Raw genomic sequence first — 22,312 nt, forward strand, 5'->3', positions numbered from 1 at the left:
CTCCCTGTGGCGGCAATCACTTTTCAAGAAATCTCGGAAGACATAAAGAAACTCAAGTCCAAGAAGGCCCCTGGCGGCGATAAGATTGATAATGTTGTGGCAAAGGCGCTACCAAACAGAGCGATTCTGTATATGCTGCTAATCTTTAACGCATCGCTAAGATTATCATTCTTTCCCAAAGTCTGGAGATGTGCCCACATAATAATGTTGCCAAAACAAGGAAAGCCACCGGAAGACTTCAAAAACCATAGACCAATTAGTCTCTAGTCAAATTTTGGCAAAATGTTTGAGCGCTGCATCCTACGAAGGGTACTAGAGTCGCCGCTGGTTAAAACAGCCCTGCCAAACTACAAATTTGGGTTCAGGCTTCAGCACGGTACACCCGAACAACTGCACAGGGTAGTGGAACACATACTAGACGGCTTCCAAAAAAAACAGTACACTGTAGCTACAGTAGCTTACCTGGATATTTCGCAGGCTTTCGAACGAGTGTGGCACGAGGGACTACTCGCTAAAATCAAAGTGATGATCAACCCTCAGCTGTATGAAGTTATCAAAAGCTTTCTGACGGAGAGGACTTGTAGATTCTTCGACCAAACCCATCAAGGCAGGAGTACCGCAAGGCAGCGTGCTTCGGCCGACACTGTACTCTCAAGGTGGCAACATTTGCTGACGACACAGCAGTACTATCGAGGGCTAGCTGTGTCTATGATGCCACAGACAATCTACAGCAATACCTCAAGCTATTTGAAAACTGGGAACATCTCCATAAACCCTGATAAGTGTGCAATGGTGACGCATAGAATGGTCTCTAGCCCTGGTGTCTTCTTGCTTGGGAAACTCGTGGAGCAGCGTAGGAATCACACATACCTCGGAGTTACACTGGATGCACGTTTGACTTTCGACAGTCACATCCGTAGCGTGAGAAGCAAGTTGGTGGTAAGGACCAGAAAATGTTCTGGATACTTAAACAAAGCAATAAGCTCAATAAGCTGCCTCGAAGTACGGCATTCAGGTGAATGGGATTGCCGCCAAAACTAACCTTGCTTGGTTCATGACGTTCCAGAGTAAATTTCTGCGTAGGATCTCCGGAGCTGAGTGGTATATCCGTAACCGGGACATGCCAAGGACCTTAACGTACCACTTCTTGGTGATGTTATCAACAATCAAGCGAAGAACCATATGTGTAAGCTGAGAAACCACCGTTATATACTGGCGAGACGCCTTGCAAGAACAAGATACTGGCATAGGCTGACCAGAAAACACCCAGTCGACCTGCCCAACAGGATGATCTAAGAGGACCTCTACTCTAGAAACCTGAACAGATAATTGAACCGAATAATATCCCCCTCCAAATTCTTCGACCTTAAAAACAATTTTTTTTTATCATCATAATTTTTCCTTACTGTTGACTGTTGTACGTATATAAGTTGCTCCAAAGGTAATATCAAACAACAATATGTATTATTAAAAATAAAATTTAATATCTATTTCTCTTGACAGCAACCTGTGTTGCATATTATCCCTCTATTATCTAGAGCACGTAAATTGTTTATTCTCCATCGAGTGCACTTTGTTTGTTGATTGAGCAAGTGAGACGTGGGGTGGCAGGGGCCGTGCCCACCACTAGGATCGAGGAAAAACATTAACAAAAGCTGAGAAAGGTGTAGGCCAAATCGGGTGAAAGTCGCACAGGTACAATCGACTTGCAAGGGTATTCAAATCATAGGTCCCCAAGAAAGCCTTCTCTTCAAAGACAATGGGAATAATTGCAACTCCATTTCGTTTAGTTTTATAGAAATAAACGAGATAAGAATAATTGATTCGTGTAAAATATTCACTTTGTTTTTGAGGCTCCAAATAGCCAAATTTTATAGATGGACTACCCTCTCATATATGTACATATATCCCGGTAGCTATCTTATCAAATAAATATATGTACATATATATGTATGTATATGAACATAACATACTTTATTTATAGATTCTGACCAGGAGAACAAAGGAGAAAAATCTGTGTGGGTTGTTCTTGTTTAAAAAAAAAGGCAAGTTTTTAAAATGTTTAATAGATTTTTATTTAAAGGGTTTTCTTCTTTGTTGTTGTTCTTGTTGTGGTTTTGTGTGCTGCTTTTCCTTCCAATTAGATTGAGTTTGTCACGTTTTGTGGTTTGTAGTGCGTACAAATAGCGTACACAATATATAGAGGGTGTATACATATAGTAATATATATATTGATTGATTTATAGCTACTTTGTATAATTGGTTTCAAATACTTTCAGTTTAATTTGTTGCCCAGACAGATTTGACTGCAGCCTGATGGTCATTTCTGGTCTAGTGCAATCCGTTAAACGTGCTTTCAATAAGAAGTTTTGTTGGATTTACCATAGCAAAGAATTTGTTTGTTTGTTTGTGAGTTTGGTTCAGCGTAAGCTACATAAGTAGTTCATGTTTAGGTTTAGGCGTGTTGATTTGTGGTAACCGATTATCAAGCAATTTCAACTATGAGTGTACATACACTCGTATAATATATATGTGTTTGTGTATGTTGTATAGTATAAGTTTGTTTTTGGCTTTAATCTTAGATTCATTCATGTTTATACGTATGTTTTGCATCAGCTTCAGCTTCAGCTCTCCTACTGTTCCTATTGTTAGAGGCGTATGGTATATAGTGTATGGATGTTTCAGAAGTCTTTACGCAATCCGCTGATGGTAATCGAGAGTTAAAAATAATATTACTACATAATTAGTTGTTTTGCAAACGACATAAAAACCTGCACACGATAAAACAATAATAATCATAATAATAATATGTAATAATAGCAGTACGTAATACGAAAATAATAAATTATAAACTTGAGATTACAACAAGAGGACTGTACAGGCTTTTGGGACGACCTAGGAACTAAAAGAACTGAAAACATCGATAAAAGTGCTCGCCAAAATAATAATAACCATTAATCATTAATCAATTATAATAATAAAACATTTACATTTGCACAAATTCCTAAAAACCTATGCCCTAATCGCTATACAATTTTCCCTCTCGCATTTCAACTAATTCCATTACATCCTCGAACATCCTCGAACACCCGCGTCAGCTTATTGAAAATTTAACTAATTTAGATAACTCCCGACACAGACTTCTCGTACGGCGTGCCCAGGGTGTCGCGTCTACGCGGCAGCGTTCCGCTGGCGGTCAGAGGAGCCGCCTCGGGGCAGCCCAGTCCCTCCAACAGCTCCACCAGAGCCGTCGTGTCCTCGACATTGTATTGCGGAGCCGGTATTCCGCCGTTGGCGGGGGGAGCAGGTGGGGGAACGGTTGTGCCCGCCTGCGCCGCCGCTGCGGCCTTCATCGACTTGGCCGTGGCCAGTGATTGGGCAGCCCGGGCATAGGCCAGGCACGTGCGACCCTCGTGGTCCGTGTGCTTAATGTTGGCCCCGTACTGGGAAAAAGAGAATAAAACGACAGTCAGTAAATGCATTTGTATTCTCTTTAGGTAACTTACCCATATCAGGAGCTGTGCAATGGCCAGGTTGCCTATGGCACAGGCCAGGAGCAGCGGAGTGCGCACATCCCGGGCGCTAACATTGGCGTTGGTCACCTCCGCTGGGCAATTGGCCAGAATGGAGACAATCGACTTGATGTCGGCCCGTATCACAGCCTCAATCAGCTGCTGTCCCGGACTGGGACTGGCGTGCGTCGATGAGCCGCCGCCGAGCGAAGTAAGGAATTCCTTGGCCTCGTACTTGCTGCGTATCCATCGCTCCTTCTCCTCGCGACTGGCCTGCGCCGTCGGCTTGGCCCGTTGTCTGGTGTTCGACTCCCAGACGGAGTTTGCCAGACTGTTGCCGATGGCCAGCATTACACTGAGATGGGGCGATCTGATGGCGGAAAAATATAGTGTTAGGCCACAAAGTAGGCAGAGAGCTGCTCAATAACTTACGGCCAGTCGTCCAAGCCCAGGGAGCGAACCTTGGATATGTGCGAGCCAAGGTTGCGGTGAATGCCCGAGCACTCGATGCACATGAGCACGCCCAGATTGAGGCTGGCCCATTCGGGATCTGCAATGACAAAGAAGAGGAGCAGAAGGTGAGTGCTGGCACAGATGAGAGCAGCTGTAGCTGTACTTACTTGGTGCTCCACAGTCCACACAGTGGCCGTTGCCCGGCACCCGCTGACGTATGGTCAGCATGGCAGCCAGATCTGTGCTGGTCGCCTGCTTGGTCTTGCTGCTCTCGATGCTCTGCAGGCTCTTGAAGATCTCCTGCTCGACGGCGGCCACCCACTCGTCGCGCTCCTCCGAGTTGGCTGCCTCGAAGTGCCACTGCTTGGAGTCCAGCGAGACGATGTAGAACTCGTAGCCATCGTTGTCGTCGGCCTCGCTCGCCTTCACGCTGCTGCTCTTCATGCGGCGGTGCCGCTTCTTCACGTTCGGCGTCTGGGCCTCCAGCTTGCTGGCCGTGGCCGTTGCCGTTGCCGCAGCCTCCCCAGCTATGAACGTCTGCGAATTCGAGTTGGACATGGCTATGCCCTCGTCCCCGCTCGTCTGCTGCGAGCTGTTCGACTTGAGGGGCTCTGTTCCGCCGGCAGCAGCCCCCGATCCGGCCCCCAGCAGGGAGAGCTTCTCGCTCAGTTTGCGCTGATTGTCCTTGGCCAGGGTGAGGCAGCCAATGCCGTCGCTGAGCGTGTTCTGGGCCCTGTGGCCGTTGGCCAGCAGCGAGCTGGTCAGAGCACTGTTTGTGATGATGGACTTGGAGCCGCGCGGCTTCTGGCCCGGGACCTTGACCGTCACGTACTGCAGCGGAATCTCCTTGCCGTGCACGTCGTCCATGTAGTCGTGCAGCGACGGGTGGTACGTGAGCCGACCGTCGTCGCACAGCGTCACGTACTTCTTCTTCCACTCCTTGTTGAGGGACTTGCTGGAGCGCTTGTAGAGATAGCCCTGCTTGATGGGAATGGAGCGGCCGCTGCCCAGCTCGCTGCCCTTCGGCTCCTTGTCCTTGTCGGCCTTCTTTGAGGAGGAGGGGATGAACAGGTTCGAGCGTCGCCGGCTCTTCCGACTCGTCGTGGGCGTCGAGGTGGGCGTGGGCAGCTCCTTGCCGGGTGGCGGTGCCAGATCCCGTGGATCTCGCAGCTGCACCTGCGAGCAGTCGCCTTGCAGGGAGTTGGCCGCCGTTCCGGGGTTGTATTTGGTTATGTTGTTGTTCTCGTTGGTGGCCACCGTCGTGCAGGAGGCCGAGGAGGAGCTGCTCGCCTGCAGAGACCACAGCTTCTGCTCCCCCTGCGCAAAGTCCGCGCTTATCCGCAGCGGCAGTTGCTGCTGTCCCCGCTGTCCGTGCATTCCATGGTGTCCGTGTTGTCCATGTTGCGCGTGTTGCGCGTGTTGCGCGTGCTGGCCGTGCTGTCCGTTGGTGGGTGCCTGGTAGGGGGCCAGTCCGAGGCGACTTCCTTGCGGGGTTGTGGGCCTGGGCGGTTGCACTGACGCCGGCAGCGGCAGGCGCTGCGACAGGATCTTCTGGCAAGCTGTTTGGGGCAATGAGGGGGCCGCTGGTTAGTTCTGGAAGGGACTAGTGTGGTTTGAAGAACTCACCGTCCTGGAAGACGCGCTCCACGTTCAGGCCGTATGTAGCGCAGGTCTCGTAGTAGGAGCAGCGCTTCAGATCGCTGGCCAACTTTCTGGCGCGGGTGTCGTCAATCACACGCGGATTGCGCTCACTGATCGAATCTGGAAGGGGGGCACCGGGGGGGCCGGGAATAAGTAGGGAAGCGTGGAATGGGAGGGATTCGACTCACCTTGCGTCCCCACCAGTATCATGGGTATGTCCTGTCCGTTCCGAAAATGCGCCATTTTCGTGTAGTAATTGTAGACGGTATTGAAGCTGCCCTCGTTCTCCAGGCTGAACACAAAGATTACCGCGTCCACCCAGCCAGCGAACTGTAAGGAGAATGTGTGCAAGGGAAAGGTATGCATGAGAAAGGGGCACAAGGGATCAGGGATCTGGAATCTGGAAACAAAGCGCGAGAGCGAGGCCGCTGCGAGTCCTTGACTTTGTGGGCTTTTGTGGGCTTCTGGGGGAGCCGGAGCGAGGAGTAAACAAAGTGCGGCGTCTGGCGGAAGCGAGCAAAACAATGGACCCATAACCATAGCCATAGCCAAAGCCATAGCCATATCCAGGCGGTCTGCTCTCGTCTCGGCGGATCTCCTTTCCTCGTAGCCCTGCGATTCAGTCTGTGAGGAGTCTCTGACTCGGCTTCTGACTGTGCAGGACTCAACACACACACTTGAGAAAGTCGCTAATGAAGCACTTGAATGCCCTGCCTCTGGCCCTGCCCCTGCCCCTGCCTCTGCTCCTCTCGCCAGACGTGTGTTAAACTTTTTAATGATTTTCGTATGCCTCTCCACCACACAACACTCACACACACAGACACTCGAGCTCTCGCACACAATGGTACTGTCGGAGTTTCGAAGGATAATGAACTTTTATGCGGCATGTAAACAGCTCTGCATCTGTTTTTGCCTCTGCTTCTCCCTCTGTTTCTGCGCAGGATTCCCCGCTTCCGTCAAACGGAGTTCGTCCTCTCTATTGATTGACTGGACTCCGCTTCGATTCGATTCGACTAGATTCAATTCGATTCGATTCGATTCGGATCAATTAATTATGCATTAAAAGCTTTTTACCTTCGCCCCGGAGCCGGACCCGACCGATGAATAATTTATGTAACTCTGTTTAACTCCATTCGGGGCCTGTCCTTTGCTAGTCCTCTTTCAGGTCGATGTCGCAGGAGGAGCAATCGGAAAAAAGCCGCCCGCACGCGACGCCAGTCGACAAACAACTGGCTTCGAGAATGTCCTGGCAACGACGAGGACAACGGCGTCCTCGTTGCTGTGTGCATTGTGTGGTGGGTGGTTGGGTTGGTTCGATGCTTGCTACAATGGTTGTATGGCTGGTGGGAGGTTGTCTGCCGCCTGCCGCCTGCCGCCAGTCCCTGCCCCTACCCCTGCCTCGCCGCTGGCGTCGCGCCATCATGGCCACTTTTTATGATTTGTTGTGAAAATGTATGCAGAGGAAACAGGAAAGCAAAGAGAAAAAAACGAGGAAGAAGCAAAAGCAGAAGCAAAAGCACAAGATGCAGATGGGGGAGGAAGAGGAAGAAGAGCAACACAACAACAAACGGAAAAGGGAGAAGGGAGAAGGAGGAGAGGAGGATGCAAAAAATCTGCACCAAATGGCGACGAAATGCTGAATCTCACACAGATACTCGATACATGGCTGTACGGCCGTATCTCCGTCTGTGTGCGAGAGTGCTTACGTGCAGTATGTGGACGTGTGTGTACGTCCGGAGCCCGGTCTCCGGATGTATGCTGACGAAGGAGAACGAAATAAAAACACACGGTGCGGGTCACAAAAACAGCACCATTTCGATTCCCTGAACTTTCTACTGGCAATCGAACCTAATTGAATTCCCTCGATAGTCTATGATTTGCATGTTTAAAATACTATTTTCAGTGGTATTTATATAGAATAATCTATTCCATCCTCACTCGTATGGTGTGTTCCTTCTGTTCCGGCATCTAAGGTCTCTGAGAATCCATAGTTTCCAGCTACAGTAATGTCCGATTCAATGAAGTGCAGGCCATATCAATTTTGCTACTCACTATAATCTATCCTCATTTTTCCTTCACGAATTTCCCTCCCTTCGATGCCACCAACACCACCTCGAGTGTACACCCCCACCAGCATCCCCCCACCCACCGGCCATAAGGAATCGACAACTGCTAGTCGCGTGCAATATTGTTGACGCTGTGTCGCCGCGACACACGAGACGATGTCGTGTCTGGTAGTGGTGGAGCACGGTGTATGGTAATGATATCCTCTATGCGCTGGAGAACACAGAGAAACAGAAAAACAACTACAAAGGCGACCGAGTGGCGACGCGTCGCTCGTGGAATGAATGATTTCATCCAAAGTTCTGCGACTGTTACTGCGCGAGGGTGGGCTTTCGGTTGGCTGTGGGCTGTGGGCTGTGGGTTGTGGGCTGTGGGTTGTGGGCTGTTGGTGTAACTTTTGCCAACTCTCTCTCTCAAAAATGAGGGTTATTTGCTCGATGTAATATGGAATATGAAATATGGGCCTATTATGTTCCATAAAGATGTGAATGACACGGGTTAGTCAAAGAAAGTGAAATAATATCGGGTAGGGGAGGGGGCCAGCGCTGGCGGAGTGAGGGAATGGCGAAAAGTGGACGATTTTGTGAATTGGAAGAAATTACAAATGTAACGAAGGTTTGGGGAGGAGGTTGGGGGTGGGGCGGAGTGTGTGCGCTCAAGTGAGAGGGTTGATTGACAGTTTGGCATCCAGCGAGCGGATTATGCAATATGCAATCTGCAGGCGGAGAAAGTTACAGTCGTGTGCAATGAGGCGCGAAAAATGGTTTATAAAAAATATCATACCCCCCATATACAGTGCATCTCAAGCTGTAGTTGGATTCAACTCGAAGCCATGTCTCAAACTGTAGCTAAACTCGTGTCAATCTGTAAGCACCCTCGAACTGTAGCTGTTCTCAAACTGCAGCCTGTAGCTACCGTTGCTCGAAATACGAGTACTCTGAAAGATCAGCGGCTACTTTGAAAGCTTACAGCTTAAACAAAGCTTTATCTCTCAAACCGTTCCCTATACGTCTGAAACTGTTATGAAGCGGTGGCTCTTAAACTGTTATTCTGTTATTCATATCTTCCGAAGCTTCGAGTTGAGCTCCTGGCACCGCAACTCTCAAACTTTATCGAAGTATCAGACAATCGATGACTCTGAAACCCTTCCCCCCGAAACGGTTCGGCTCCGCTCCGTTCCATAAAGCCCAAATCCTTTGTTGTCCAAATCCATCAACGATAATTTAGGTCAATCATCTGCTTGACTTGCAAAAAACTTCCAAACTTCTAATTAAACAGAATAAAAAAGGAAATGCCAAATTCGCAATTTGAATAAAAATCGCTAACAACGGGAGATAGCAGACAGTAAAATAGAGGAAGAGAGAGGGAGAGGCACGGCAGGGATAGAGCAAGGATTATAGGGATATTATTGGGATTTCAGGGGTCGCGTGTCTGGCACATTTTTTATAAGCAACCCCCTATCCCCACCCCCTGGGTGTAAATAGAACCGCAAATAAAATATAAAAAGAGAAAGAGACTGGCAGAAAAGCGAAAGCAGCTTAAAATTTATAATCCTCACTTTCACCCTTTAAGCCGCAGGCGCAGGATGTCGCCCAGGGGGTAGGGAGAGCACCAGAGGCGGGGATCAGAAATTGTAATTGCAAAAATGTAAATTTGCGAATGGAGAATCGAGAGTCGCGAGTCGCGAATCGCGAATCGCGAATCCTTGCACACAATAAGCGCACTCTCGGAGAGCAGAGCATATCAAAGCCGAGTGCCGCACGACAAAAGCTCCTTGAGGCCCGGCCCCGAGGGAATCAATGAGTCAAGGCCCCCGTCGAAGTGTACATAACCGTAAATAGCCCGTGGTTAAGTTGCCTTTAATTATGCCAGCGTCCCAGCTTCCCAGCCTCCAGCCTCCAACCTCGTCCACGATCCCTCCACCGTGCGATTATTGACAAAAGACCGATTCAATTGCATCGGGTTCGAGGCAACAGAAACTTTGGTTGTCGAATGCAACGGAGGGGTTGGCTGGTTCCAAGGTAAGCCCCGGGGTTGGCAATCAGCCGAGTGCTCGGCATTGTGTGCCACACACTGCGCAACCTTTAACCTTTGTCCAGGCCCTGGCAAGCAGAGGCATCTTTCGGGCGGCTATTGGCGCTCTGCCAACCGATGATGAAGTTGCACATCACGTCCCGACCTGTCATAATGGTCAGCATCAACAGCAGCAGCAGCAGCAGCAGAAGCTCTGGGAGGAAATGGTGTCAGGACAAAAAACGCTTATCAACGTTGCGACAAAGTTTTGGCTCCCACTGTGGCCTGACTGCTGCCAAAGGTCGAAGTTCGCTTGAGAGAGTGACTCATACCCCACATTCAGTAATGGCAAACTTTGTAGCCAGCGAATGAAGTGAACTGCAGAAAAGTACTCTGCGAGTGTGGAGGGGCGGAGAAAACTTGGATAATTGCCAGAGAAAACTGTGGAATTGAAACAAAAAGTTAAAGAAAGGAACGGCTGCAAAGACCCATCCGAGGGTTCTGTTCAGGCAATTCAATCAAATTATCTTTATAAATAAGAACCTTGCTCCCATCCCAGTCCCAGTCCCACGCAACCTGCCACCAATCGAATAACAACCCCAGACAGGCCTCAGAACGTTCCCCCGTTGGTCCCACGCTGACCTCAATTCAAATATTTACAAGATGATAAGGGAATATGTATTTGTCTGCAGCCGGAAAAACTTTCTTGCCAGCAAAGTGCCACCCCCGGGAACCGCTTCCCCCTTGGCGCGCAGGCAATACATCATGTCCCCTGAATATTTGATGGAAAAACAGAGAGAGCCCCCGAACACAACCCCGAATACGCGTGCGAGACTCACCTGCATTTCTGGAGCTCCACCCTCGTCGCGTATGAGCAGCAAGTAGCTCTGGCCGTCGATGAAGACCTCCTTCTTGAAGCGACCGCCCTCGGGCGATTCCTCCTGCATGTAGGAGCCGGTGAGGTAGCGATGGACCAGCGCCGACTTCCCAGAGTTCAGGGAGCCGACGATTCCCAGCCTGAGATCGGGCACCGACCTGGAGATCGTCCATTCCTGGCTGTTCACAAACGAATCTGTAACGGGAAGAACAATCAAATCATCATTAGTTTGAGTTTCAGAAAAACAAGTTAGCGGCGCGTAATTAGCGATCTCAGGGAACAGCAGATCCCGGGGAACCCGTTTACTCAGCTCTCCCGAAAACATCCTTTTGACCTACATGTCGCCTGGCCCAAAGTTCCCTGCTCTCTCAGGCAATCGATGCCCATCCCATCCTCCCATCATTAGCCATTCCTCCGTATGCAAATGCCGACTCCCTCCCAGAGCACTGGTACCTACTCGTACATCATCCTTCGGTTCCATTCCAGTACCGCTTGATTGACAACATAATGCGGAATAAATGGGTGCTGTGCTCTGCTATGCTGAGCCACGGAGCTTCCTTTCAATTTTCGGCAATTGTCTGTCTGCCGGTCCCTCGACGTGTGCAAACTTTTAAATTGTCAGTTTGCTCGAACACTTTTCTGATTTAAATTAGCTCATTGTCAAGTCCCAGACCCAGTCTCAGCCCGAGCCCGAGCCAGAGCCCGAGCCCCAGTCAGTCACTCAATCAGACTTAAGATCTTTCAGGCCACAGTCAACAGTCACTGTGTCAGCTGGGTGCTCGCTGGGTTTCAAGGTTAGAGCTGTTGCTGTGGCCGTGGTCCATAAATGGCTGGCACCTTAAGAGGAGAACTCGATGTCCATGTGATCAGAACAAGGGAAACAGCTGCTTTGCAGGCCAGGCCAGCAGTGCTTGTGCACTAGTATTTGTGAGCTTTGAAAGCCCTCCGCCCTAGCCCGGACACATGGAAAAGCTGCCGTTTGTGTGTGACGTGTCCGTGTGGAAAGCCCCTACAATTTGCGCTGCACTTCACGCCCGAGTGCAACTATCTGTTGAGCCCCGAAATGAAAACACCATCAAGTGCCAAAATAAATCTTCCCAAGCCACCAAGACCCACCCAGCCCGAGCCATTAGATTTCCAAGTGCCTGCGATCAATTTCAAAAGGGGCAGGATCCTTTCAAGGGTAGAAGGAGTGACAATGTCTCTGACCAGTTGACCATTTGAGTAGTCGTTGCCTTGCCGGCGATGATTTACTGCAGGCACCACTCTGGCAGGGAAGCAGGGAGGCAGGCAGGCAGGCAGGCAGGCATATGTGAAAATTGCTCTATTATGAGTTGTTAAGAGTTGCTTAAGTAAACACTGAGCTGAGAAGATGGACATCGACAGCGACAGCGACATGGCCATAGACATGGACATGGATACGTGTCTTGTCAGCGTGTCTCAAGGGGTTGTCACGGCCGGAACTTGTTTCCAGGCCGCTTGTTAATCGACTAAGGCGATGGGAGGACAGGACGACAGACAGTCACTGAAAATACAAGTTCAACTGGTTTGCACTCTTACCTCTGGACCTCACTGACCAGAGCGCAAAATTACAAATTAAAACGAAATAAATATGCCTTTGTTATATGTATTTATATAATACTGGAAATACCGAAACACCGAAATAAATCCGAGGAAAAGAGCACAATTCAATTGTTGAATGAGATTGAAAATGATATGCAGGGAGACGCAGGGACGCAGGGATACAGGGACATAGGGACAGGGAAAAAATTAGCGCGGTTTTGCAATTTGCATGCCCCCTGAGAAGAGGCGGCAGAAGGGGGGTAAGTGGGAATGGATTTAAGATTTCAGATCAGAAAATGGCTGAATGGCTGGCTAACTGGTTCCTCGTTCCGGCTGCTCGATGCTCGAATTGTAACAAATTGTGTGGATCGGTGCCCGGAGCAATCGGAGCAATCGGACCAATATCCGGTCTAATTAATGGCTTGCCATTAGCCTAAAGCGCTTAAAGTTACAAGACACAAGATACAAATGCATCTTTAAGTTTGACTAATGATGTCAAACCTCTGATGGGATCGGGATAGCGATCGGCTTATGCGTGAAGTTCAAACCGCCAGTCCAGTCGCAGCCCCGGGACGCGTCATACACGCAGCACAACCCCTTTCTGTCCCGCTGTAACCGGGAGGGGGGAGGGGGCATCTCTGGCTTTATCTCTCCGGGATCGTAGCTCAAACACATGTCAAATGTCGCCTCCGTTGTCAGAATTCCCAACATAATTACGTATGCAAACTAGCTGGGACCGGCCCGAGAGCCATTTTCCATTCGATTTCCGAATATTCCGTTTCTTGAGCACATCTTGGTCCTGTCTCTGGATCTCCCATCTCCCGATGCACCTAGGGAGAAAGTGTCCGTGTTTGTTGTTGGTCGAGGAAGGGGTTTGTGTTCGGATTGTTTTTTGCTGTTTGTTTGTATTTATACTCCTTTAACCATTGAGGGGCGATAAGAAGGGCAGCCCATCCCATTCCATGCCATGCCGTCCCGTGTCCTGGATTTACAGCTCTTGATGTGGGTTAAGCATTTTAATTAGCGAACAATATGAAAATTTCACTTCCCTATCCCCCCGCCCCTTGCCATTGCCTTCTTTGGAAACACGTTTCCTTAGCAACCAGCTGACCCTGCGACCCCCCGAACTTCGAGATATAGATAGCTTAGTTTTATGACGACTGAAAGCAGCTGTAACCGAAGCAAACCGAAGCAGAGTCAGAGCCAGAGCCAGAGCCAGAACCAGCCTGAGTTTTATCACCTTGAAGCGTGCCATCCATCTACCATCTACCATCTATTATCTACCATATACACATGCACTTCGTATGTCCTGTTTGAGCAGGACCAGGCGCCAAGGATTGCCATAAAATGTTGATGGCCGTTTAGTTGCTACGGAAGCCACAACAAGAAGCGCTTAGAGCTGTCATCGCTTCAACCTTTACGACTCCTCCACCCGAAAAGCAACGAAAGGTTTTCGAATAAAAAGAAAGAGAGACAGATATTTGGAAAGGTAGGCCCCTGGATAGTCTCTGGTTCTACAATGAACTGGCTGCAAAAGAGACTAACCCTGAGTTCAGATTACGGAAGACCCCGAGCCGCAATTAACGCTAATTAGATCCCACAAATGATCCATTCTCTGATGGACACAGCCACCCGTACGGCCATCCGTGTGGCATCCACGGATGTTTTGATACTTTCGGTATGCCTGAAAATGGTCTAATAATGTGATTTTAATAAGCCATAACCAAAATAATGGAATATTATTCCATTTGCCTCGCCTTTCATGGGATTATGAATAGCCCGAAATCGAATTCATGGAGAAAGAAAAATCTGCGGCATAAATCATCGCATGAGTTGCATGATATTTGCATTGGCCCACGGAAACCCACGAAAATATTTAGGTAGGAAGAGACTGGCTGTGTCGACAGGCTGTGTCCGAGAGTCCGAGAGTCCAGGCGAACGAGAGAGGCTAGGATCTGGCCATAAATCAGGCCCGTCTTCAACCATGAGCCACGTTGTGTTGGCGTTCTTTTCCCTCCACGTACCTTTCTTCTTCCTCCATTCCTCCTGTCGTTCCTATGCTCGTGTCCTATGTAGGACGACGGCACAGCTGCTCCAAAATCTGATTTACTTTCTCTTTGTTTCGCCTGCCGTTTGTGTTTGTCCAGAGATCGGTGAAAGAAGATCACGGAGACTGGTGGCAAAGTTGCAAGCAAAAACGTCAGACAGACAGTGAGGGAGGGAGAGAGAGAAGACCTTTTCCTCCTCCTCCTCCTCGTCTTCTTCTTCATCTTCGCAACAAAGGCAAAGAAAATTAGCAAAGCCCACAAATAATACGAAGCGAAAAAGGGCGATCGCACAAACAAGATTACACGAGGAGTAGGCGAAAGAGAGGATGCGGATGGGAATGGGAATGGGAATAGGAGTAAGAATGGGAATGAGAATCAGGAGGATGTCGGAGACAGGAAAAGGTGCCTAAAATAAGGAATAAATAAGGTGAAAGATTCTCGAGAGGCCAAACGCTGCTGCTAGACGACTTGCAGAGATGTAAAGATACTTCGAGGGTGCGAAGTGTATCTTGTGGAGACATCCGTTAAAGCTCATCCCAAACCTCTTCCTAAACAGTTCCGTTTAGCCATTAATTACAACGCAAAACAATAAGCTGTACGGCGCAGCACCTAGGGGCCCGCTCCTCCAACTGCTGTCCCGTCCCCCGATGCCCCGAAAGAGAGCCCCGGATACATGCTCGTAGATAGAAAAGTTCTGCACGAATGATTGCGACACTTCAAGGTCCCGAGCTGGGGCTGGGGCTGGGGCTGGGGCTGGGGCATCATCAGCGTCACGCAACGCGAGAGAGAGATGGAGGGATGGGATGGGTGTGTCTCGGTTACGTACGAGTGTGCTCCTACCTAACGGATCCGACTCGTGTGTCACGTGCAGGCGGTACTTCGGATGAAGATTCCATTCCTGAGGAATCCACATGACTTCATCGGCCAAAAATCCAACAGATCAGTAGGAATTGACACAGAAATTCACGCATCATTAGCAAGCGAGAAAACAAACAAATAGCCAGATGGGAACGACCAATCATACATGGGGAATGGGGAATGGGCAGTATAGGGCAGTAGGAGGGAAGATCTCCTCAGATGCGGACCCGGACTCGGACTCGGGGCGATCAAGAAGATCGTCTACAGAAGAAGACACATGTTGTGTTGGTATTTGATAAATTGGATCCAGAGTCTGTCGGATGATGGGAAAATTGAATCAATTTGCTGTCCGTCCAAACAACACACAGTTGAAGGTCAATCCACACGAAGAGGATGGAGGTTGGAGGTTGGAGGATGGAGAGCACGCAGGCACTCGAGAGGCCACGCCCCGAGCAATTCAAGGGGTTAAAGTCCGACCCTTAAGGATGCTCTGTCATTGGCTCACAGATTCTTGTCCTCAGGTAATAAAGCATCTTCGCACGACAGATCTTCAATGTCGTCTCCATTTTTTGTTCAGCCACAAACTTGTTCTGAAATCCACTCCAAATACGAGTATCTGCATAGACAATTTCTTTGTTCGCTTTATTTTGTGTGTCTTTTATCAGTTTTGGAGCCAAATTGAGTTTTTGTTGTGTGTCGAAACCCATTTATCATGCGCCAGGGCACCCAGAGGGCGGCGCACAGGAAAACGTAACGTTGCAAAACACGCGGCAGTAAAAGCCACAAAAGTAAATAGAGAAATAAATCGGTCTGCTTTCAGCTATAATTCCTTATCTTTCTCCAGGTGAAACCCCACATCCATACCCCATCCAGGGTGGAGGCCCTTATCGCCCCGAGAGTCAAGAGTAAAGTCAATTTCCATTCCACGGCTTGGGTCTAGGTATTCGAGCAATTAGCAAAGTGCATTCAGAAGTCATTCAAGTAAATGGATTTTCCAAAGGGATGGGTGTGTGGAGAGGTGGGTGCTCGGTGGGTGGAAGATCCCAAGAACACAATCTAATCGAACGAAATCTAATCAAAATCGTCGCCTATTCATTTGAATTGTGTGAGTCTTTAACCTTACTCAATAACTTCATATCCGAGCAAAATGAATCATCCATCCATCCCTGGGGATCTTTCGTTCAGTTCAGAATTCAGATTTCTGCCTTGGGCGATTAAATGTCAAATTTATGACATGACTCTGCGCAAAGATCATCTTACAATTACACACAAAAAATGCAATAGTTGTTCCATTTTTCCCTCAAAATTTCCTGCATCCCAATGAAGGTTTTTTTTTTCATTAAAAAAAAGCGCAAAAAAAGACACCCGGCTGGAAGGATCCTTTCGAGTCAATCAAAAGTCGACAATGGAGAAGGCAAGTGAGAGCCGAGGAGATGCAGGCGCAGGAGCAGGAGCAGGACATCCCCCGGTGGTTGGTTGGTCGCTTGCTCCTTCCAGCCTTCGGGAGCGCACTCGCACTCGCACTCGTACTCTATTAAATATGACATATTTATGAAGTGTCAGTCGCGAGACAATGGAAGACCAAAATCCGGGGAAGAAAGCCGCCACGAGAAAAAGAAAGTGCATTGGGAAATGGCATTTTTCTTGGGATTCCTACTCTTTTTTGTCAGCTGCCGCTGGCTGCTGTTGGGTCGATGGCTGGTCATAAAATCAAATAGACACAAATTCAATTCGTATTTGTGTTTAATATTTATGCGGTGAGATTGTCGGTGACGAGCATTTGATTGTTCGCATTCCGGGGTATGTCCTGTCTGCTCCTGAGGTTTCCTTTCTCCCTTTTCTTTCCTTTCTGTGGTTAGGGCGGGGGGACTTGCAAAAACATTACAATTTGGGAAAAACTTCCATAAATTGTCCGAAGATTTCCGTTGGATAATTTGTGCCTCATAAATTTAGCTTCAATTAAATCGATTTCGAACGGTCCGGCGCCTCATTAGAGACCTCACCGAAGAAGACGACGACGAAGAAGCGCAGATGGTTCTTCCACAGTGTTGCACGTTGCACGTTCCATGATCCATGATCCACGATCCAAACTGACCAGCTGACTTTTTCCTTTCTTTTCCGCTTTCCCAGTCGGATCGGTCAAGCGCAACAAATTATTAAATTGCTTACTTTTACTTTCGCTCATTCTGCCACTCTCACGTTCCGTGCATCCTGGTGTCTCTGGTGTGGCAGTGGCAGCCTCCTTAGCAGTAGTTGCACTGCTGGTCAGTACCTAGAAATCACATCTCATCTGCCTTTGTCCGGCGACGGTTACGGGGATGGGGACGGGGACCAGCTCCTCGTTTACATCTTTTCTTTTTTCCAGAGCAAAAATGATTATGATGCCCATTGTTCTCGGAGGCCTCATCCATTACAATCTTATTTATGGGCAAACGTACATACATACGTACAATACTAGCACTCGGGTGTATGGGTGCGACGAGTGTCATAGAAACAGGCGTCGGTCGTCGGTCGTCGGTCGTCGTGTGCGTTCGCACGAGTGCGAAATGGCATTTGTTGCATTCTTTCCCAGAGCATTTGCCCGCAATCAAAGTTTTCGTCTCGTCCGTAGGTGTTGGCCTCCCAGTCGCCCATTCGCCTATTCGCCAGTCGCCCAGTCAGTCTCCGAGTCTCCTTGCCCCACTGTCTGTGGGGCTGTGTCTGCGGTTCAATGACTCCTTCGGCCATTAGCTCCGTGTGCTGCTGTTGGCACACACGGAACGGATTACAGAGCCGCTAACTGGCAGTAAGTCATACTGCTGCTATCAGTCATCCGCCAATGCACGGCTCCCCAGAGGGGGCTATTGAATTACACCCCACAGCAGGGTTTGGTCCGAGGAAGCTCTTCGGATCTTTGCTCGGACTATAAGCATAATATTACAGGTATTGCTCCACCGCAGGGATACAGTAACCACGGAATGTGTCTCCACAGAATAACAGCTTTCACTCCTTTATCTCTGGCATCAAACGGAAATCTTGCTGTTCGGTTACTCTAATGATTATTTATCCCTTCGTACAACAGACTCTGCTTTATGGCTGTTGTGATGGTAATCTTGAGACAAGAGGCCCGCAGCATGCTGTAGGACAGTGTAGATATCAGACACACACACACACACACACACAGCAGATCATAACAGCCCACAAAGAAACCGAAAATGCGAATGAGATGAGAGAAATACACGAAAAAACAACAACACAGCCGTGAACCGGTTATGTTGTAAGACTCATTCGATGTTCGATGTTCGATGCTCGATGCTCGATGTAAAGTCCTCCCCCTCCCCTCGAGAGGAGAACCACTTGAGTGTGATTGAACTTTTGGCAAAAGGAGGAAAGCAAATCAGCGGACACTCGAAGGGAATACGGATGGAAGATCCCCCAAATGGGGGATAGGGAGGGAGTACTCAAGTTAATTATCGGATGGGGCGCAAACCTTGGAATTGCCATTGTAAAAATTATGTTGGAATTTCATTATTATTTTCGTATTTTGATTACTATTACTGCTGTGTCGTAGAAGGGAGAGCCGAGCCCCATGCCCCATGCCCCATGCTCCATCAACAATTTGGCGGTGTCAACGGTGTCCGCATTTGAATTTCAATGGGCATTAAAGCATAGATTGGAAGCGGAGGGCACCGAAGGGGCAGGGGCGGGGCAGGGAAACCTAAATAAGAACTTCCGCTTTTGTGTGTGTGTGTGTGTGTGTGCGTTGCCATATACGGGAAAACTATGAAAAATAGTGGGACGGAGCTGCGCTTTTGGGATATTACTAGACAAAGGGCCCTGGGCCCTCCAGCGGGAACCCAACCGAACCGAACCGAACGGATCGGAGCCCAAAACAAAGCCACAGTCCAATCGGTATCCCACCTATGTGTATGGTCAGCGGATGGCTACTCGAAATTCATTTAGATACACTTTGCATTCTGAACGGAGTTTGACCAATAAACCTTTGCCGCTCTCTCTCTCTCTCTGTCTCTCTGTCTCCCTCTCTTCCCCGCTGGCACTTATTTGGGGAGAAAACTCCACCACTCGATGGAGGGAAGACGCGCCCGCGCTTCGGTGGTGGATATGTTTTTCGGTTTATAGACAACGGATGGATATATGTATTTCTGCTTTCTGCCTTCTGTTTTCCCAACAAGTGTCCAACCACTGCGTGAGTCTGAGGGGCGGAAGCGGCGCTCGAGACGTGTCGTTTGTCATCTAATTTGCATATTTTCCAAGCTATTTTCTCATTACACTTAAAATGCATTTACATATTTTCCATTTTCCCTTGCCGTTTGACAGGTTGAGGGAGGCGGGGGAGCTGGGGAGTCGTCTTCAAATGATTTAATTGAAAAAACGCAAATTGTTTTCGTTCGGGGAGAAAAGTGTCGAAATAAATTCGAAATTATTCGAGAGGTTTCTTCGGACTTTCGGCTGGGAAAACGTTTCTTAAGTTTCGTTTCGGATTGGGTGGGATTTCGTGTTATGCTCGAAAGCACCTGTGGGTACCTCCTACGAGTATTTTCCCAGGCAATGCCGGGAAATTAGCTGTGGAATTGGGATAGTTTTCGGATACAAGAAGTTTAGGAGACAGCTTCTTTTCTTTGTAGTTTTCTTAATAAAATGTAAAAATATATTCCATCTGCCTCAAACCATGACTGGGCTCTTACCAAGGAGAACCCCTGCACCCATGCCGCATGTTCCAACTATTAATAATATGATATTACCATCTTTGATAAAGACATCATAAAAGAGAGACACTATGATACTCGAACGAGTGCCTGTTTTAAGTACCGAGAGAGCGATCATAAAACTTCATTAATTACATGTTGTCGTCCCAAGTTTTTCGCTTTTGAGCAGACAATGTGGAATACGGGAAAACGGAACGTTTTTTGGCCAGATAATTACAAGGCGCGTGCAGAGGTAAAGAAGAGCAAGGAAAAGGTGCACTTTCCTCTGGGACTTGGGTCTCTGGGTCGGCGGCGCGTGCGGCAAGGCAGCCACAGAGATCTCGTAGCACATTTGACACCATTTGAAGAGCGGGCCATATCGAGAGGCCGCTCGTTTGTCTGCGACCGTGAAGTGGAGAGTGATTAATGGATTGCTCAATAGAACCGAACCACCGATCGATGAACTCCTCCTCTTCTCTGATCGCTGCGCGTGCCCCTCTCGAGTGTCTCTCACAGACTCTGACACCATCCGAGAGTGACAATTCGAATGATTCGATGACTCAAGAGCTGGCTCTAACCAAAATCAGAGGCGAAGCCAAGAGTCTCTCGGTCTCTGTGTATCTGTTTCTGCCTTATACGGTTTGCCGAATGCTGATCTATGCTCGAGACGATCGTGCATAGTGGGCGTTGGGTTAATTAGTGTGGGCGGGTCATTAAAATTCAGACGGCAAATGCTGGGACTTCATCACTCATAAATGCTGGAGTCGCAGTCAGAATTTGTGGCCATTAATTAGGGGCACGCGTGAGAGTATTTCTCTCTCTCTATCTGCGGTCTCTCTGTGGGCTCCAGAGGTCACATGTCACAGCAAGTGCCAGTGGGAGGGAGAGAATCAAGGGAGTTACTCCCAGTCCACTCCACAGGCCACATGCAAGAGTGAGGTCACCTCCTCCGCTCTCCAAGTACCTCTGTCGACCCAACCCCGAGCAGAATATGCCATGATCTCATGTGCTCATCAGCAGCCGGAAGATTCCGTCTCCGCATAGATACAATGTACTCTCGATCGCACACAGCCCGCTCGAACCCGTTCACACTCTCATGTGTACCCGGCACAAACAGAATTGCGTTTTAGTTTCATTTAAACGTTCTAAATATCTGCCTTGTGTTTGTATTTGTTTTGGGCCAAAATGTGTTAAATGTATTATTTTGAAGAGCGTTGTTGACTCTTTATTCATCTTCCTAGAGCTTCCGAGCTGCGAATGAAATAAAAAGTTCTAGTATACAAAAACAGAGGCAACAGAACGAAAACGCAAACAAAAACAGAGCATGAAAGAGATTGTGGGAAAGGTTCAAGAGGAAGAGGAACATATACCACATACATATGTATATGTATGTATGTATGTATCTTTTGGGTTACTATATCAAATCCGAAATCTGCCCGACGTCTGACGTCTGACGTCAAGGTCTCTGAAAAGTCACAGAACTGTCCACCTGAATTGGATCACTTTTGCTTTTGCCTTTGCTTTTGCTTGGGATATCCACTATCTCGTATATCTGGGAATCTCAGGAACTCGTATCTGTACTCGGCCTATCAGCCGAACAAAGAGGGAACTCTATTAAATGAAGCCACGTTAATGAACGGAAATAAATAGAATACTTATTGCATACGAGTATTTATTTACGAGCACAAAAACACAATAAGAGAGGAAATTTGCTCGTTATCTTATCAGTGCCCCAGAGGCGGGAGGGGGGAGTCGAGGGCCCCCACAAACGCAAAAAGTAATATGTACTCGTATAATGGGAATCGAATCCGAATGGAATGTGCAGCAGAAGCCTAGAGGTCGGCTTTCAAATGGAAAACCCGGATAGAATAGGGCCTAAGACTAGTACTTTTCCTAAGAAGCGGCGACGGCAGATGCAAGAACGAAGGAAAGTTGCTGGAAATGCGGCATGGGATGTGTATTTTCCATATCCAATGATTCACAGCCCCCCACCAAGTGAATCCATTTATAGTCCCTCACATATCAGGCTACCGATCAATCAAGCAATCTCTCTGGCAGATCTCTTCGGCCCAGAACCAGTTGACACATTTCCTTAACCCCAACACGTACCGCATAACATCGCGATGTGGCGGACACTTAACACTTAAGACCGAGAGACAGAGAGATCCCAGAGATAAGTTAGGACCGAGACGAGAAAACGCCTCAGCACTTGGCACTTGGCACTTGGCACTTGGCACATCTCTCCCTCTCTCTCTGCCTCTCTGTACCGTTTGACGTCATTAGGTGGCATTGGTTGCAGCGTGTCAATGCTTACCACCTTCATTCCGGCCCTCAGCATTCCACTCCGCCCGACCCTGACCAAGAACCGGGGACCCGCATTCTTGTTTCGGGAATCGATAATTGCACGGTAAGTAAGTGCCAAACACTGGGGGCACTGCCGTTGTCACGGCTACACTGCCACTTTGGGTCTGGAAGTCAATGCCGAACATACACAAATGTGAGTCAGTGTTACAATGGGGCCGCCTTTCCCTTCCGTCTTCTTCTATCAGCAGAAATGGTGTTGCTCCTCCCATCACTTTCGCTCTCTACTCTTTCTTT

At 48.5% G+C, this 22,312-nt stretch overlaps 1 protein-coding gene across 2 annotated transcripts in view; it reads right to left on the bottom strand.

The window, feature by feature from the left end:
• Positions 1 to 2,087: 2,087 nt before the first annotated feature.
• The window catches only part of LOC6597999 (centaurin-gamma-1A), a 63,398-nt gene continuing 43,173 nt past the window's right edge, over positions 2,088 to 22,312 (bottom strand). For both annotated transcript variants that reach the window (XM_026987679.1, XM_026987680.1), the window contains exons 2-8: positions 10,523 to 10,755; positions 5,795 to 5,936; positions 5,592 to 5,726; positions 4,133 to 5,524; positions 3,945 to 4,062; positions 3,507 to 3,882; positions 2,088 to 3,443 (exon numbers count right to left, since the gene is read on the bottom strand). In XM_026987679.1, the coding sequence (XP_026843480.1) occupies positions 3,120 to 3,443; positions 3,507 to 3,882; positions 3,945 to 4,062; positions 4,133 to 5,524; positions 5,592 to 5,726; positions 5,795 to 5,936; positions 10,523 to 10,755 (2,720 nt within the window). In that variant the 3' untranslated portion in view covers positions 2,088 to 3,119. The remainder of the gene's footprint in view (positions 3,444 to 3,506; positions 3,883 to 3,944; positions 4,063 to 4,132; positions 5,525 to 5,591; positions 5,727 to 5,794; positions 5,937 to 10,522; positions 10,756 to 22,312) is intronic.

Source organism: Drosophila persimilis, unplaced genomic scaffold (assembly GCF_003286085.1).
Source record: "Drosophila persimilis strain 14011-0111.01,24,50 unplaced genomic scaffold, DperRS2 tig00000124-arrow-pilon, whole genome shotgun sequence".
NCBI lineage: Eukaryota > Metazoa > Arthropoda > Insecta > Diptera > Drosophilidae > Drosophila > Drosophila persimilis.